Source organism: Acomys russatus, chromosome X, assembly GCF_903995435.1.
Source record: "Acomys russatus chromosome X, mAcoRus1.1, whole genome shotgun sequence".
NCBI classification, from domain to species: domain Eukaryota; kingdom Metazoa; phylum Chordata; class Mammalia; order Rodentia; family Muridae; genus Acomys; species Acomys russatus.
This window is the reverse complement of record NC_067169.1, coordinates 56,741,329-56,757,640: the sequence shown is the minus strand read 5'-3', so window position 1 is coordinate 56,757,640 and position 16,312 is coordinate 56,741,329. Positions and strand designations below refer to the sequence as shown.

Here is a 16,312-nt window from a genome sequence, read left to right as displayed (position 1 = left end):
AGAGAGATAGTGCAGTGATTAATAGTACTTGTTGCACTTGCATAGGACCTACGTTCAGTTCCTGGCACCCACATGGGCACTCAAAACCATTCAAAACTCCAGTTCTGGGGGATCTGCCCTACCTTCTGGCATCAGGCACACATGCAGTGCATATACATATCCAGAGGCAAAACATTCATACCAATAAACTAGAATAAGTAAATCATGTTTTTAATTAAAAGAAAACTTTTAGGTAAGCAAATAGATGGCATTCATTTGCCATGTGCACTTTCATTTGTAAATTTAATACTTTGCTTTAGATGTACCAACATTACTATGTAGTAATACATTAGGATAAGGTGTTTCCCTTCTGAGACCTGCAGGTTAGAAAGCAATTTTTAATAGGAACTATGCAATTGTGAGCCAGTCAGCCGGGCAGTAGTGGCGCACGCCTTTAATCTCAGCATTCCAGAAGCAGAGCAGGCTTCTGTGAGTTGGAGGCCAGGCCAGGGTTACACAGAGAAACCCTGTCTCAGAAAAAATAAAAGACTGCACAGTCTCATGTGGGTGAATTAGGTAATAAGTATAGAGATTGTAGGTTGCAGGGTAAATTGGATTTGAAGATGAACTTAAAGAAAGTGATTTTTAAGTCAGTTCTCTGTTTGGGCCTCCAGATTATGTGGACAGAGCAAGATTGAGAGGTCATGAAACTCTCACTCTGTGTTATCTTAGTTTTAAATCCCTTTGTCTGAGCTGAGAATGTAGCTCAATTGTAGACCACTTGCTCAGTATGTGCAAGGCCTGGTTTTGACCCTCATCACTGCAAAAGAGGAGTAGAAGGGAGAAAGAGGCAGCCAAGGAAAACAACTTAATGTCCTTCCTCTAAAGAATTTAAAGTTTGAAATGCTCCCCTAGTTCCATACAATATGTTAGACACTACTGCATAATAACAATGTAATAAAATGCCCACCTCATATGCTATTGTAAGGATTAGAGGGATTTATATGTGACTAATGCTTAGAATGGTTCTTAGCATGTACTGAAGGAACAATATGCATTTTCTGTTATTGTTGCCATTTCAACTATTTTTAATGTTAGTTTTCTTGTGTCTGTGTGTGTGTGTGTGTGTGTGTGTGTGTGTGTTATAAATATGTGTGAATAAATGCATGTAGGTGTACTCACACACAATAAAGTACATGTGGAGACCAGAGGTCAATGTGTCTTTCTCAATCTCTCTCCACCTTAATTTTTTGAGATGGGTTTTATTATTGAACCTACAGCTTCCTGCCTGATAGACTGCTAGCCAGCAAGCCCCAGGGATCCACCAGGGGTCCTCAGAGTGCCGGGAGCCTAGGCCTGCAGTACTGCACCTGGCTTCACTGGTGCTAGGCTCTGACCTCCGGTCCTTACGCTTGTGCTGCGGTACAGGCACGTTACCCATGGGACTATCTCCCCAGCCCTTTATTGTTTGTTTTCTTTAATAACTTCTTGCAATACTCTGAAAAGCCATTTGTGGCAAAAAGAAGCACATGTCTTCCTGGGTTCATAATATGGCATACCATGCTATAATAATATAATATTATATTATGAATCTCAAAATAGAAGGAATGTGAGTGAATGTGAGAAGAAATGATAAAAGTTAAAATAGACATGCTAGTTCCTATGAGTTGATTTACTGCATGAAACAAAGTATCCCATTGTACCTCATAAATATGTATAAATATGATGTTGTCCATCAAAATACAATGTATTTTTAATGAGGACATTTAATGGATACTGTCTAGTAAGCATTGCCTCACAATGGGTGTGGACTTTAACATCAGCTTCAGAAGTAAACTGTTCTTTTGAAACAGTTACTTGGGTTGACCTGAAAGGAGCCTGGAGGTAAGCTCTGGCTATGTCATCTGATGTTAATTGACCTCTTTATACCCCTTATTTGGTAAAGAGCTAGAAACACTGGTAATCACATCATGCCTGTGGTTGCCATCTTCAGAGTCCATTTCCTGGTCCAACTGTTGTATTCATAAGAAAATGTAGTTGGAATGATTTTCAGTAGATAATGTTAGAGAAATTTACTTTTTAATTTAAGTAAAATAGATTTCTCTGCTATTAACCACTTAAAATAACAATTACCTTTGTTGCAGAAATGGGTTTATCTCTAAATTGTGAATTTTTCCTTTTTAATTTGAAGCTTGCACATCTGTTCATGTTATACACAGAGAAAGCCAGTGATCCTCAAAAGCAGTATTGTTTAGCAAGTGCTCTTTTTCTTGGAAATAGAGCATTTGGTTTTGAACACTTTGTAATTGGGACTATTTTTCCAGTGATTGACTATGAGAGTAAGGCATTTGCAGGTAAAACCTCCAGCCTTTATTGAGCATCTCTGAAGTGCCTGTTAAGTACTCAGACATGTAGAATTCAAACAAAACAGAACTTGGCTAATAAGGGGCGAAGCAAGAATTTGACCCCAGGTCTTTTGACCATCAGACTTTGCTATAAAACAATGCACTCTCCCTTCTCTAACATAAAACAAAAGTACTAAAATATTAACATCACCTGTTCTCTTTCAACAAGACTGGATAAGCCCTATCTATCAACTCACTGCATAATTACTACAGATATCAAAGAAATACAAATTGTGATTTATATAAAGTTAAAAGTTAAATTTAAACTGCAAACCTGGGGCAAGAAAATAATTCTAAATATGTCTTCTAAAATAATTTCTTGCCAATCATAGCAATGAGTATTTCCAAGGACCAACTCCTAATCAGGTTACATGTGATGATTTTTTTTTTCTGCTTTTCAACAAAAGTTGAAAATAATGTCTAAGGTTCATATATTTCTTTTGAAATGACTCACACATGGACAAGTATAATGTACATAGGTAAACTTATGAAGCATTCTAGTTATTGGAGCAGACACAGAGTCAGATATCAAAGCTGACTATTTTTTTTTTTTTTTTTTTTTTTTTTTTTTTTATTAATTTATTCTTGTTACATCTCAATGTTTATCCCATCCCTTGTATCCTCCCATTCCTCCCCCCCCCCCATTTTCCCATTATTCCCCTCCCCTATGACTGTTCCTGAGGGGGATTACGTCCCCTATATATTCTCATAGGGTATCAAGTCTCTTCTTGGCTACTTGCTGTCTTCCTCTGAGTGCCACCAGGTCTCCCCCTCCAGGGGACATGGTCCAAATGTGAGGCACCAGAGTATGTGAGAAGTCGTATCACACTCTCCACTCAACTGTGGAGATATTATTCTGACCATTGGCTAGATCTGGGAAGGGGTTTAACGTTTACCTCCTGTATTGTCCTTGGCTGGTGCCTTAGTTTGAGCGGGACCCCTGGGCCCAAATCTGCCTATCATATTGTTCTACTTGTAGATTTCTAGGACCCTCTGGATCCTTTTATTTTGCTGTTCTCCCATGCGTCTCTCATTTAGAGTCCCAATAGGATGCCTTCCCCTCTGTCCCAGTTTCCTGGTAAGTGAAGGCTTTCGTGGGACATGCCCCTTGGGCTAGTATGCAGATATAAGTGAGTATATACCATTTGATTCTTTCTGCTTCTGGGTTAACTCACTCATTATGATCATTTCTAAAAGCTGACTATTTTAAATATCTTTATTTTTTTACAATAGACTAACAGTGAATGTTTATATTGGATCATTCATTTAATTGAACTATAGAAATTCTCAAGGCAAAGTGATTCCTTGTGATCCTTCCATTTGCTACATTGGACATTTGTGGTAAATGTGCCCAGATACATAGTTTATCTTCAACATTTATGCAGTAAGATTTTTAAAACGCTTTATTGAACTGTTTTTAATTTTCCTTCTTTATTATTTTTTTTACATATACATTTATATTATTGCACATATAAACTACCTATAGCAAGAAGAACCACAAAACAATCAGGAATGATATAAATGTTACATTCTTAGTGTTTTGGCTATTTGTATTTGGTAGCCTTGAAGAGAAAATCTTTCCTGTCTTGGTGCATCTAAAATTCTGAATGTAAATCAGTATCTTTCATAGCTCATCTTTATCAAGTTAAAACATCTATCTAGACCTAAAAACATCTTAACCTCTGAACAACTAAGCTTAACTGTAAAGCCAAACTATCTGGTCTTCAACCCTTTCAAAGACTTGAGAAGGAAGAAAATTAATTACATGAGTAGACAGGAAGTGCAGCTTAGCAGCTTCCAAAATAAGATGACAGAGACGGTTTGCTGCAATGTTATTTTTAATTTCACTGGTATGGAATTTTGTATATCGATGCCAAATAAGTTTAATTTTGATACATTGGTATAGAATTCAAATTTAAGATTATTCTTCACACTCATTATATTTCTCCTCTAATATCAGGTATTGTACCCATGCAACTCAACTATAATACAAGGTTGACTTCCAATACTTTGAAAGTACTATTGCAGGATGCTTAGGACAATTTAGTAATGCAAGTTAATTGTCAGTTGATCACATCATGGTCATATCAATCACTAGTCTGTTTTTTTATTTTTAAAGGTTTATTCATTATGTATACAATGCTCTGCCTGCATATACACATGTACACCAGAAGAGAGCATCAGATCACATTATAGATGGTTGTGAGCCACCATGTGGTTGCTGGGAATTGAACTCAGGACCTCAGGAAGAGCAGTCAGCACTCTTAACCTTTGAGCCATTTCTCCAGCCCCTTTTCATTGCACTTTTTAAATGTAACAGTTTCTGAACTACTGAGATTGAAAAAGCATGACTCTAGAACTACCTTGAAATTAAAAGTATAAAAACAGCTAAGAAGCCTAAATGTCTGGATTTTAAAGTGTTTTTTAAAATCGATTTCTAAGGCTTTTTCAGCTTCTGAAAAGCATATTGTTTCTCTGTGTTTTGTAATTCCTTATTTTGGCCACAGTTAATAAATTTTGCTCATACACAGTAAATGTACTGCAATGAATTTCAGGGGATTTGTAGTTGTACAAATGCCACTCACAGTTTTTGTGCTTTCTGACACAGCGTTTTTCTTCCTTAAAGTTGTTTCATGTTAATGCATTACATCCATAAGCCAACTACAGTACAAAGTAGTAGCAGAATAATAGTGATTTTGTGAGGAAAATGAAACAGAAAAATGGAAGCATCTATGTGATTTATTTTTCCAGGAGATTTCAAGAGCCTGGAAACTCAAAACTATTAAAGCTTCATTGAAAAAGGTACTTCACCTTATAGAGTAGTTAATTGACCTACTTAATGAGGTGGAAAGTAGATTATGTTGGGAAAGAGGTATTTAATGAAGCAGGCCTAGAAATTCTCTACACTAGAAAAAAATCCTTGGCAACCAAGCCTTTGTCAAATTGTCCTTCATTGTGTACTTATTTATCTTACTTGTACCTAATGGATGAAAGCTGTATTTAAAGCAGTTGTTAGACTACACTGTAGATAGGAAAAGACTGTATTTTTGGTCCTTTAGTCCACTTTTGTCTGTAATAATACTTATATAACTATGGAAGTTCAGTTCTAGAATTTTGACATTAATGATCAATTATAAAGAGAAAACATAATTCGCTACCCATGCTGTAAAAGGGAATTGGATTCCTTTTATAATAGAGATAACTTAACCTATAATATTTAAAGATTTAAAAGTCAAAAAAAGGGGCCAGGTGTGGTGGTGCACACCTTTAATCCCAGCACTATGAGTTCCAACTGGTCTACAGAGTGAGTCCAGGATAGCCAGGGCTCTGTGTAACAAAGAAAGTGTGTGTGGAAAAACAAAAACAAAGCAAGTCCAAAGAAGGAACTGAATACAATATAATAGGAAAAGAATTTTAAGATGTCTCTGTTTTAGAAAATATAATACCAATTATAATTTCAGAACAAGTAAAACTTCTTTGTCAATTTGTACTGAAGAGCTAATTCTCTCCCTCAGCCTATGCACTATGAATCTGTTTACATATGGATGTCATCCACAAGCAAACAGATTCTAGCAATGGCATAGTAAATGATACCAATTTAAGATGACTTATGTACAAATGATTGCAAGTTTTATGAAATTTAGCACATTAATAGTGACAAAGAGAGAAGGACAGAGAGGGGGAGAGAGGAGATTAAGGAGAAGAGATACAGAGAGAGGAAAGAGAGAAAGAAAGAAGAGAAGGGGAGAGAGGAGGGGGAGAGGAAAAGAAAGAAGGGGAAGGTGAGGAATAGAAAGAGGAAGGAGACAGAAGAATGGGAGAGTGAGGACAGGGAGAGAGAGGAATGGGAGAGGAGAGGGATGTTAGGAGAGAGGGAGAGAGAAACTGTGCTTTAAAGTGGTATTTTAAGTTGATCCAGCCATCAGAACAGGCCACAACACACTGACTTTTGCCCTAAATTAAGGCAATGCCTTGATTACAAAAGAGATGTTTAGAATAATGTAAGTTTCTTGGCACAACCTCTTAAAGGGGTAACTAGTCATGATACCTCAAACCTAAAACTTTGTGTGTTTTTCGCTGTGAGACACAATCTAGATTACTTCATAACTCCACATCAGTTTTCTTTTTAAAATACTGGTCTTTAATTTGTGGGAAAACAATATTAACAAATAAGGAATAGCGTAACACCACTTTAAAAACTTGGAAAGGAAATGATGTCACTAAATTATGACATATGAGTGTTCTTTTACTGAAAGAGCTGTGGAATTATCACAGGACCCTCATTTCAAGACTTGCCTCCCTCCAGAGAGGTTTCCTCTTGAGCATCTTCTTTATCTTCAAAGTAACTACATTTCCTTCCAGTTTTTCATCTAAGTGTTTCGCTTGTTGTTTAGTGTCATCTATAGATAAAGTATTTAAATTAAATATATATATATAAGTTTAAATGTTTGGGTTTAAAGTTTTACATTAGGTTTGAACTGTTTGGTTTAGTGTACAAGATAGCTAAGGCAAATGTCTGTATTTCTAACATAATTAATGTGAACTAGTTAGTTCTTACAGCTATCTTTATAATACAAAACCTTATTTATAATTGTCATAAATTGGAAAACAACTGTTTGAACTAGATGTAAGTAGATCAAATAGTCAATGACTTATTTAATTAAACCCTTATTCATGTTGCTTAATGAGCTATCTTTGTTTGTCTTCACATGAATGAAGAGAAAACAATCAAGCGGAAACCATCACCTCCACACTTGGTTCTGTCATTTATGAAGATCAATGATTACTTTAAATGATGTCTTAACGTAATTCAGCTTATGTCAAACATTCGTAGAAAGGAAAATTAAGATGGATTTTCTCAGAAGTGACTTATGTTTTGTCATTTAAAAACAAGATTCTGACTACATTTAATTAATCTGTAAGTTTCTGTTTATTTGTTTATTTTAGAAATATCACTTAATGTGAAAGTCAATCCTTTTAGAGTCAATGGAACATCAACTTGCACCCATTCTTTCTGAAATCCCTCCGACAGTGCCAGTTATCAATGGAGATCCCATGTACCCTGTAAGAGAAGTTTTGCTTCTTTTTTTCTTTTCACTGTAACTGGTTAAAATGTTATAAAATCTGGCATTGGTTTTTATAATCACTTACTTGGAAAGTTTTTGGTTTTGTTCTTTGTCTTTTCAATATTGGTTGCTTTCCTTGCAGGCCTTATAAAAATAACAAGACATCCAACACCAGCTTATCCTACATAATATTTCCTTTTTAATTAATTTAGCTGCTCTTTTATATTCCTTTGCGTAATTTAAAAGTCCTAGTCCTATATTGTAAAGTTTCTATTACCTACAGTTTCATAGGGTTTATCTTTTGAAAATGTGGCTTTAACTTAAGACTAATGTTCCTTCAGGCTTGTTCAATTATCTAATATTTGAAAGTATTGTATTTGATTGGCTATGTTCTCTGTGAATAATATTGGTTTCTAGAAATAGTGAACTTCAGAATTTGCTCCTTTAATTGATAGAGAAGGCCTAACTTAATATATAATATAAAAAGATGACAAACTTTTTGTCTCCTGAATTTAAAAAAAAGCAAAGATGGTACTTTACCATAACAACATAGACAGAGATGCTTGAGAAATGTGCATCCATGAAATGTCTAAATGGCTAGTCTCTTATTAGTATATGATAATAAGAAATTTTATTTTATGATAAGTTTTATTCTAAAAATGGCAAAAGTAAAAAAATGTAATCAAAATTCCTTTTTTTTTTTTAGATAGAGTCTCACCTTCTGGATCCCAGTACCATGGCTGCATATACTAGTTACCCACAGATCGTGACTCAGCCCAAGATGCCTTCTTGTCCCCAATACTGGAATCATGTATGTCTGAATTTTATCTTCAGATAAATTTTATTTGGGAGGGGGTTGTTTATTTGTTTGTAGAGGTTTTGTTCTAGGGGTAGATGCAGAGGAGAATGTTGTCTTTTCATCTCAGTGCACCTATTTAAGTTTTACTTGGGTGGAAGAATGAGCTGTTATTACTAAGGGGTATTGAATTTCTCCTAAGCATTTATTGACCCAATTGTACTCTTATCCTTAATCATTTTTAAATCCCCATAATTAGGGTGCCCGGATATTATTCAAAGGGATAATAACTTTTCCCATAGAAATCTATGCTATTAAATAATTATCTATTTCTAGATTGTATTCGTTCACGTTAACCCTGGAGAGATCCTTACCATAAAGGCTGATGACGGGTCCATTCAAAACATTCAAGGTTTGTTAAAGTAGAATTAGATGTGTTTTATTTTACAATCAGATCAAGTGAGCCTAAATTTGGTGTAAAATTGCTCTTACTGTTTAGGAGACTGAATATTCTTAAAATAGTCCTCATAGGAGTTTAGCATCAACAGAAGAAGCCCAGCTAATTTTGCTAATCTTTCCAAATATCTTCAAAATGAACTTTTCAAACATGAATGGAAGTTAATTGAAAAAATTGTATTTGAAGAAAGCCAGACATTGTAGATATTGATTTTTACTTATAGTTTTACTTCTAACTTCAATATGGGAATTTAATCACTTACCTCCCAATATGACCTGTGCTAAAGCTTTTAACAGTAAAATCTTTCAGGTGGTTAATGCACTACAGGTTAGTACAGAGGACTATACTTATATCCATTGGAATGTTTGGCATAGTTGCCAGACTTGAGAATACCAAGAGGCAAAGAAAGTAACTGTATATACTTTTAATGTTTGCATCAAATTATAAAACCACAAAAAGGCAAACTGACATAACAGGATATGTGGGGTAGTTTTTATCTATGTTTGCAAATATGTCTATAATATATTTGAAAAAAATAAAGAACATCTGAATTATAGTGGCATATATTCTTATCAAAGTTAAATTCAGGTTTATTGAATTCATAAAGCTCAGTATAACTGCACAGAATGAAACAAATTTTTCAAAGGCAAATATCATCACATGTTCTCTTAATGGCCTCTTCTCTTTTAAAAAGATGCAAACATATATACTTTTTACTTCACATATGTACATACTGTATTGTGATAATTCCTTCATTGCTCTTTCTTGCTTCCCTTCCACTGATGATGCCCTTTCTCTCCCCATCTGGTCTTTTCTTCTACTTTCATGAGTGCGCTTGCTTGTTTATGTGACCCATTGAGTTTAATTAAGTTTACTTGCATGAGCATGGGCAAAGGGCTTTGTATAAGAGTATGAGCATCTTAGGAATGGCTATACCACTGAAGAAAATGTCTACTCCTTCCAACCACCATTAACTGTCAATAATTCCTCAAGGAGGTATGGGGACTTGTGAATTCCTTCTCTCTAAGAACAGTTAACTACCTATAAATCTTCAAAGACTATATCCACATTCTAATTTTTTACTTGCTAATAAAAGGTAACATCTCTTGTTAACCACCAACCTTTAAAATCTATAGCAACAAAACTAGATATATAAATATGTATCATATACGTACAATGAGGTTTTAATTGATCAGCTTTAGACTGCTCTACAGATGGGGCCTTCAGACAGCTCATGTATTCACATTTCCAACAAATATTTCTTTAATGCCTAACATGCACCATCATTGTACTATATATCTAGTAATAACATTGTCCAGAAGGGAGGACACACATACAAAGCTTCTGTACAGTAATTTTATATAAGTATTTTAATTATACATACACATTTTATTATGTGTAAAAACAGAAATGATCTTAATTTCAAATGGTCAATAATAAAGTACATTGCGTTATATTCATGGACTTTTTAACTATTTTAAATTAAGTTATTTTGTTTTATGCTAATTGTTTTATATTCTAACTGATTAAAATCTGCAGAAATAGAGGCACAGTGGGCAGTTTCTGACTGAAAACCAACCCCAGGAAGGGAATTGGGTTCTTTTATACAGTTAAGAAAAGTTATAGTCTTGCCTCATGTGCCATTTGTATAGGTCTGTATTTGGATACATAAGCAAGCATTTCACTAGCTTTCATAGTACCAGTTGTTGGGGATTTGGTTATTTGGAATAAGACAGCATGAATTCTTAAGATTTATCAGACTTTAAAACAGGGTTTAGTCGTTTGCCTTTAATCTGCACTCAGGAGGCAGAGGTAGGAGGATCTACAAGGCTAGACTAGTCTACATAGAGAGTTCCAGGTCAGCCAGGGCTACATAGAAAGACCCTGCCTCAAAAACAGGATGTTTTTGGCTTTAAATATTTATATAAAGCCTCACAAGGCACTTTGGTCAGATAATGGTTAAAATGTGGGGAGATTGCTTTTCTTTTATCCTTTTATCTCTAAATTTGCTTGCTGACAAGCAGCAGGGTCAAGTCATTGACAAGAGGCAAAGATCATCTTCACGTCCTTCTTCAGAGCTCAGAAGGGTTGTCAAATGGAGCCTTATTGATGTTGCTGATATGTCATAGTGTTTTAAGGCCATGGGCAAAACATACAAGGCTTAAGAAGCATTTTGGAGGGGAAGGGGAAACAACTATTTCAGGAGGTTGAAGGGCTAACTCTACATCAACTTGGAGACTGTGAAGTCCCTGGTGGAGAAAGACAGGCACCGAAGTCAGTGGCGGTAATGGTACAGCAACAGTGCCATGAGAACTTAATGACCTTTAATATGGGAAATACTAACCATACCAGAAGCTTAGGTAAGAAAAGATGAGAGGGAAGATTGTCAGTGAGCAAGCCCAGGAGAGGAAAACCAGTCAGTCCCTTGTGTTCTTCCATAGAAGCCATCCCTCACAGGTTCTCTCCTTTTAATTGCATGCCTCCTCTTTTAGTCTTTTAACTACATCTTGCACTATTCCTACTTACTTAGCATATACATGATATTTTTGTCCCAGGGTCAGGCAGGTACTCCTTGGACTACTGTAAACAATTCTACCAGTTCAATTTTCCAAATGAAGCCTTTGGAAAATTAAACTGTTCGTGAAGGTATTTGAGGGCTATTGAGATGTGGTCTAACCCTATAGGCTATTTTGGCCAACAAGTATGATAAGCATAAGAAGCCAATGAGTACTCTTAGTCAAGAGATTCTGAAAGAAGGTACAGAGTGGAGCTGGTTGAAAGGAGCAACTTGAATATCAGGAGCAGTGAAGGCATTGGTACAGGCATCAGATGAATTAGCCAGAAGACAGCAAGGGCTCTCAGTTCTACATAGGAAGGAGGCTGCTGAGGAATTAAGGTGCATGCTGATGACTAGATAGAGAAGTAAGTGATTGCAACATTGTTAAAGTTGAGGCATAAAAGAAATTGTAGTGAACCAAGTCCACTCCAGGTAAGAGCTGAAGCTGAGGGATTTCATGTTGAAGTAATGAGACTGTTACTCTTTCTAATACTGATAGAATTGGGGGAGATCAATTCGGACTAACTATTGGTCATCATCAGAGAGAGAGGTAGCAGGAAGGGCTTTCTTAGAAGAGGCAGAGTCTTGTCAAAGAGACAGACTGGGATGACTAAGTGACTAATGATGGAATGGGAAGTTTGAATTTCAAAATTTGTCTGAAGTGTTGAGAATACATGCCTGTGAGAACTGTGTGTTGTCTTGTACTTGGGATCTGTTTTTTAATATATTTTATTAATTTATTCATATTACATCTCAATTGTTAGCCCATCCCTTGTATGCTCCCATTCCTCCCTCCTGCTTTCCTCCTACTCCCCTCCCCTATGACTGTGACTAAGGGGGACCTCCTCCCCCTGTATATGCTCATAGGGTATCAAGTCTCTTCTTGGTGGCCTGCTATCCTTCCTCTGAGTGACACCAGGTCTCCCCATCCAGGGGACGTGGTCAAATATGGGGCACCAGAGTTCGTGTGAAAGTCAGACCCCACTCTCCACTCAGCTGTGGAGAATGTCCTGCCCATTGGCTAGATCTGGGTAGGGGTTCAAAGTTTACTGCACATATTGTCCTTGGATGGTGCCATAGTTTGAGCAGAACCCCTGGGCCCACATCTACCCATCATAATGTTCTTCCTGTAGGTTTCTAGGACCCTCTAGATCCTTCTATTTCCCCATTCTCTCATGCTTCTCTGACCTAGAGTCCCAATAGAATGTCCTCCCCTCTGTCCCACTTTCCTGCTAAGTGAAGACTTTCATGGGACATGCCCCTTGGGCTAGTGTGCAGATATAAGTGGGTGTATATCATTTGAGTCTTTCTGCTTCTGGGTTAACTCACTCATTATGATCATTTCTAGTTCAATCCATTTGTCCACAAATTTTGGGAAATCCTTGTTTTTAATAGCTGAGTAGTATTCCATAGTGTAAATGTACCACAGTTTCTTTATCCATTCTTCTACTGAGGGACACTTAGGCTATTTCCATGACCTGGCTATAATGAATAAGGCTGCTATGACCATGGTTGAGCAAATGTTCTTGTTGTGTCCTGGAGCATCTTCTGGGTATATTTCAAGGAGTGGAATAGCTGGATCTTGAGGAAGCCCTATTCCCAGTTTTCTGAGATAGCGCCAGATAGATATCCAAAGTGGCTGTACTAGTTTGCATTTAGATTTCCAAAGTGGCTGTACTAGTTTGCATTCCCACCAGCAATGAAGGAGTATTCCTCTCTCTCTCCATATCCTTGCCAGCATGTGGTGTTGCTTGAGTTTTTGATCTTAGCCATTCTGATGGGTGTAAGATGGAATCTCAGAGTTGTTCTGATTTGCATTTCCCTGATGACTAAGGAGGTTGAGCATTTCTTTAAGTGTTTCGCAGCCATTCGATATTCATCTGTTGAGAATTCTCTGTTTAGTTCTGAGCCCCATTTCTCAGTTGGGTTATTTGGTTTGGTGGTGTTTAATTTCTTGAGTTCTTTATATATTTTGGATATTAGATCTCTGTCAAATGTAGGGTTGGTGAAGATCTTTTTTGGGATCTGTTCTTTTTGTCTTTTTTGTCCTAGCTAGCAGTAGAGTGAAGTGACATGATCATGCCCACAGGAATAGACTTTTCCCTGTGGCCCTAACCAAAATGGAAATCTGGCTTAAGAGGCAATCTGATAAATGAAAGGATGTGAGGAAGGGACATTTGTGTTTATATTCAGCCATGAGAATGTTGGAAGGTGTCCCACATGGTACAGATTCCACTAGAAATGGAGGCTATCAGTTGGGTTCATTTAAACGGAGTGGCCAAGTAAGAATTGATAGTCCTCAGGGAGGCAGAGGCAGGCAGATCTCTGTGAGTTAGAGGCCAGCCTGGTCTACAAAGCAAGTCCAGCACAGCCAAGGCTACCAGAGAAACCCTGCCTCAAAAAAAAAACAATAAAAGAAAAGAAAATAATTAATAGTCTAGCTAGAAGTTATTGTCAAGCAAAGCCAGAAATCCTTTGCAAGGGTTGAGTCGTATTATTAGAGGAGATCATGAACCTTTTGGAAAAGGTGATAAAGGAAAATGACTGTAGGGTCTGTGAATAAGAATGAGAGGATAATGAAAATGCCAATGGTTAAAAATATCACCATAGGGTGATTTTAGGGAGGCAGGTAAGAAGTATATTAATAATGGTTGTGAAGGTGAAAAGAAACCCTCTGCCCTGTATAGGAGCACAGTGAGGAGTGAGTGAAGGTAAGTGATAACTTCAATCCAAGAATAGTTTAAGCAATTTTTCTAAGGACCACAAGATGGCCCTGCAGGAAAAAGTTCTTGCCATGCAAACCTGTGAACCTGAGTTTAATTCCCTGGGAGCACAAGCAAGGAGAGAGCTGACTCCTGGAATTGTTCTCTGACCTCCAGCCATGCATGTCTGCACTCATACTTACACATATCATTCACACACATAAAAATCATACATACATACATACATACATACATACATACATACATACATACATGTAAACCTCTCAAAAGGAGAGTTCCCTAAACTGAGTTGGGTCTTGGAGAAAGCATATCAAGGGAATATGAGGAAAAGCTTGTAAAATTATATTATACAACACAGAAGAGCAAGAGAAAAAGAACTAGCTACTCATTGGGATCTAGGGGGCTTTAAGAGTCTTCTTTCCTGGGTCTTACTATAAGAGGAGTCAAGGATCTCCAAAAGGCTCCTGGAAGCTTATGAGCTTCTAGAGGTGGAACAGCGTTCTTACTGCACCGATGAAGCCATGTGAAATAGGCCTTGTAGACAGGCTGCTTTTGGAGAAATGAGTAACACTTGATAAAATCTGGTCCAAACAACTTCAAAGGGTCCTTCAAAGTGTGGGGAGGTCTCTAGGATGGGCTCAGTCCCCTGGGCTAATGTGAGAAATGACCATGACATCATAATAAGAGTGTACTGGAGATGCTGTGTAGTGAAAGCTAGCCAGTTTCTTTCATGACCTTGCAAATCTGAGCACCAGCCTCAAGTGGCAGGTTGGCCAATTAAGCACAGAAAGCACACTCCTCTTCCTCCCTTTCTTCTTTGGGTGAGTAATCGAGAGGGTGCAAACTTCCACAGCATCTAAGCATCTCCCTCTGCCACTCAGCAACAAAAACCATGTCTGTGGTCATCTCTGTACTTTATATATTGTTTACTTTAAAACATAAGATCCATGACCTTGTTACATTTCTAGCTTTATGATTAGTGATTCTCAATTTTACACTTCTAGTTTGGGTGTGTGTGGTAGATTGTCAAGTATGAGTTAGGGGGTGCAAATAGCTAGAATAACGTACTACAACAGGGGTTCAGTGTTTTCTGATTATCTGTATTTGAACCTATGCAGGCACAAGGCAGTTTTGAAAATTGACTTTTTTTTTCTTTTTTCATATAAGCTAATATGAGGGAATAATACCAAAAAAGCTAGTTCAGGTTTGAGCTGTACTTAGCTTGGTAGTGAGGGACAGCCTTGGTCATCTGTCAAGTGGTATACTGAAATAGGTAATGAGCCTCTAGACCCACGAGCTCTGCCTCAAGAGAACACTTTGAAGGGTTGAGGTGGTGATGCCATCTAGGGGTTTTTGCTGGTTCTGTCTGATGCCCAGTGGGAAACCCTTGAGTGGAGATTTTCAAGGATATAGTATGGCATGTGAGTCCTCCTGCTCTGGCACAGGGTTAACTGGGAGATCTTCCCAAGCAAGAGAGCTATGGAGCCCCAAAGCCTGAGGTAAGTGCAGCAGCCCTGTGCAGCCAAGCTTGGAAAAATAAGCAGATGGACACTGAGAGGCCCCAAAAGCCTTTGTTGAAACTCCCACTGCTACTCCTTTTTGCTCATGTACTTACAAAGACAAAAAAAATATATCAAGATCTGTCAGAGCTAATGCTGGGCAGGAGGTAGGTGTCTGCTTAAGAGATAGATTGACTGTTCATGTCCTTTTAGGGATCTCATCTAATGGCTCTTCCTCTGATTCCCTCAAGTCTTTGTAGACAAGTTTACCTATTAGGTCAAACTTGGAAACACATATTCTGTAAAATCCTACCATTCCTAAGAAGGTGTTTAGCTGTTTTGGCTGGAGTATTCATAGTAAAAGAAAGATTGTTGAGCCAAGGCCAATGGTGCAAATCTGTAATCCCAGCACTCTGGGAGGTAGAGGCAGGTGGATCTCTGTGAGTTCAAGGCCAGCCTGGTCTACAAAGTGAGTCCAGGACAGCTAAAGCTACACAGAGGAAACACTATCTCAAAAAAAAAAAAAAAAAGCAAAACAAACAAAAAAGATGGTTCCAGTAACTGGAAAGGCTGCTTGTGCTGTTAGTCTAAGTCCCGATAAATGGACCTTTTGGGGAGATCTACGCCTTTAAAAAGAAGCCTTATAGCTATGTGAAGACACTTTTTGAAGAGTTAGAACAGTGTTTTGAATCTGAACTGTATATATCTGAGTTACAGATTAACGTCCACATACTGAAAGAGACTATTCCTAGGGAGACATTTAAGAGAGGAAAGGTCCCTGTAGAGATATGTTTTAAACATTGGAAAACAAAGGGCTATCCCCAAAGCCC

At 37.4% G+C, this 16,312-nt stretch overlaps 1 protein-coding gene across 1 annotated transcript in view; it reads left to right on the top strand.

Moving 5' to 3' along the window:
* Positions 1–7,331: 7,331 nt before the first annotated feature.
* Positions 7,332–16,312, top strand: part of LOC127184976 (fibronectin type III domain containing protein 3C1-like) — a 52,806-nt gene continuing 43,825 nt past the window's right edge. Inside the window, exons 1-3 of the mRNA XM_051141466.1 lie at positions 7,332–7,448; positions 8,157–8,261; positions 8,583–8,658. Coding sequence (XP_050997423.1) covers positions 7,371–7,448; positions 8,157–8,261; positions 8,583–8,658 — 259 coding nt within the window. The 5' untranslated portion in view covers positions 7,332–7,370. The remainder of the gene's footprint in view (positions 7,449–8,156; positions 8,262–8,582; positions 8,659–16,312) is intronic.